Source organism: Loa loa (assembly GCF_000183805.2).
Source record: "Loa loa unplaced genomic scaffold supercont3.224, whole genome shotgun sequence".
Taxonomy (NCBI): Eukaryota; Metazoa; Nematoda; class Chromadorea; order Rhabditida; family Onchocercidae; genus Loa; species Loa loa.
The window spans coordinates 36,515-39,638 of record NW_018108404.1 but is presented as its reverse complement, the minus strand read 5'-3'; the positions used below and the strand labels follow the sequence as shown (position 1 = coordinate 39,638).

Here is a 3,124-nt window from a genome sequence, read left to right as displayed (position 1 = left end):
TTTTTTTTTTTTTTTTTTTGTTGCATATTTTATTAGGAAAACATTGAGAAATTAGCAAAAGTTACATAAAATGCACCAATTTATGCAATTAATTAAAAATTTATATTAAAATTTAATCTAATTACTCGTACTTTATCATACAGTCTAGTAAAAGTAATGTAAATATAGCATATGATAATTGCATGATTATGTATGATATGATAATTTTGATAAAACTAACATGTATGATAATTTTTAACAGTAGTTAGGATTAAAATATTCATATAATTGTTTAAAATAAAAAAGATAAATTTTAATTAAAATGTTATTTTTTTGTTGATCAAAACTTTCGTACGGTTCTACTCATTTATAAATTTTTATTAAACAAATGATTTCAGGATATATTTATCGATTTGGTATTAATTTAATTTTATAAATTTTATTAATACTTTGATTTATAAATTTGATAATTAATACTTTGTCTCTTTTTTGTTTTCCTACAATTGTTTAAAATTTCCGAAATAAAATTTAACCTAATTCAGGTACTGTACTGCTTGTAATTTTAATTTTGCTCATTACTGGAAGTAATGGTGCAAGTTTGGATATTGCACTTGCATTTGCACGATATGCAGGAGCAAAATTTACATTTGAAGAGGCTAACTTTCATTTTCTTTTCAAATTTTTATTTTTAATTTATTGATTTTTTGAATATGAAAGAAGTAATTTTCTTTGATGTATAAATTATTAATTTGGCAAATTAATTATATCTCTACAAAATTGAAAAATGAATTTCGTATTAAAAAAATTTTTTTTTTTTGCATAATTTAGGTAATCGAAGTGATGCCTGATATTAACAAACCATTGGATAATATCGCTGATGCATTAAGACTTTCACCGCTTGCATTAGCTATGGCAAATGAATTTGTTTTTGATATTTCTAAAATATTAAAGTAAATTTTCCGCCCATTTTTTGTTATTTTTATTAAATTTCTTAATGTAAATGATAATTTTGATATGTAAAAATTAAGAATTTATGATAATTTGATGAATGAAAATTCAAGAATATATTAGATAAGCAAATTGTTATCAATATTATCACTATATCAGTTATTAATATATCAAAATTACCTTAATATAACCATAGAAATAAAGAGAATCGGAAAAGTTTTGCTCTAAATCTGATAACTGTGTGAGCAAATGTAATATGTGCAATAATTAAATGGAAGAAAATAAAGAATTTTTTTTGTGAGAAAAATTTTTTCATTAATTATTTATTTGATTTAAGTAGTAATTTGTTCAGAAAAAAAAGTTTTCGCAATCTAATTTTAATTTAGATAATTCTTTGTATTTCAGATTTAATCATTTAAGTAAAATTTAAATATTTAAATCATTTGAAAATTCTGGAATTTTTCAATTTTGCAACAATATTAGCAAAAATTGAAATATATATTAACAGAAATTGATCAACAAAAATATATTAACAGAAAAATTTTTAATTTGAATAATTCTTTGCATTTCAAATTTATTCATTTAAGTAAAATTTAAACATTTAAATCATTCGAAATTCTAGAATTTTTCAATTTTGCAATAATAATATTAACAAAAATTGAAATGTAAATATTAATTTTAGGAAAATGGCATTTGATCTTATCATATTCGGCTATATTATCCCATCAATGGTTATCATTTTTGTAACTATTCTTACATGTTGGTATATACGTGAAGAAATTCGTAATCTTTATCCAATGCTTGTACCGGTTTGTTAGCAAAATTTTTGTCAAAAAAAAAAAAAAAAAAAAAAAAACAAAGAATTGCAATAATGATAGATAATTTTTTTTTTTGAAATAATAGATTAAATTATTTCTGAAATTATGAATTGCTATTTTAAGTTTATCAAAATTTTCATTAATTTATTATTTTAAGCTTAACCGAAAAAAAAAAACTTTTATTAACAATAATGATAATAAACTTTAATTTTATGCTTTACTAAAACTTTTATTAATTTATTTATATTTTTAAACTTTCATTAATATAAAAATTAGTGATAAGGATAAAGGAAAAATAGACCAAATGATAAGTGATAATAATGATAATTAATCAAATATTTCTCCAAATTTTTTATTCTTCTTTAAAAAAAATAAAATTTCGTGAAAATTTTAAGTTTCCAATTGCAAAGAAAGCATGTGAGAAATTTCTTCAACGAATGGACAAAAAAGTTGTTGAAAAATTGAGGAAGAAACAGGACGAGAAAACGATACTAATGACTCTAAGTACAACTGAAAATTATATGACTTGAAAAAAAAAAAATGAAACTATGATGTCACCAGATGTGTCACCAAAAACTTTCAACACATTTAAAATGATCATTTCGATATGTTTGCCATGGTGAATGTATTTCAAATTTTCCATTTCACAATCATTCATTAAATTTGGCATTAATATTATAACAAATGATTCATCCTTACTAACTAATCTATTTTAAATTGTAATTTAAATTCTTTCCACAAAATAAAGCAAAATTTCGAATATTTGCTTTTGTTCACTTTGAGTGATCACATATTTGTGTTCCGAAAAACAATTCCGGTTTACCGATATATAATCGGATGAAATTGTTATGAAATATTTTCTTTCTTTTTTTTTTGTCATCTTGTATTCCGGAATATGTCATGAACTGAATGCATTATCCATCTAAGAATGAGCAAGGTAAGTAAGTAGGTAAAATTTTAAGGTAAATTTATTAACCACCATATGTGACAAATCAAGGTAACGTTTGACATAGATAAAGGTGTTATGTAAGTTTTTTTTTCGTCATCTTATATTCCGAAACGTATCATAAGCTGAATGAATTATTCATCTAATTAACAAAGTTAATAAGTCATTCAATTAACGAAATAAGTAAGTTTCAAGGTAAATTTGTTAGCCATCATATAAACCCAATTAAGGTAAGATAGGAATAAAGTAAGTAAGCAGCATAGATAAATTTTGAATAAGTTCATCGTATAATAATAACATAGCAAGAAATGACAGAAGTAATGGATACTGTAGTGAGATTAATCTGATGAAAAAAAAAAGGTATGATTTATAGTCTAAGCCTAAAATAGATTAAGTTATAGTTTGGTTAGTTTTTTAATTTCAAATGATAGGT

General features: G+C 22.0%; 1 protein-coding gene across 1 annotated transcript; it reads left to right on the top strand.

Moving 5' to 3' along the window:
• Window positions 1-819: 819 nt before the first annotated feature.
• Window positions 820-1,745, top strand: LOAG_13167 (hypothetical protein; the record flags this gene model as incomplete). The annotated part of the gene is made up of 2 exons (XM_003148677.2): window positions 820-929; window positions 1,610-1,745. 2 exons carry the CDS (start codon window positions 820-822, stop codon window positions 1,743-1,745), a joined length of 246 nt encoding a protein of 81 aa, XP_003148725.2.
• Window positions 1,746-3,124: the final 1,379 nt, after the last annotated feature.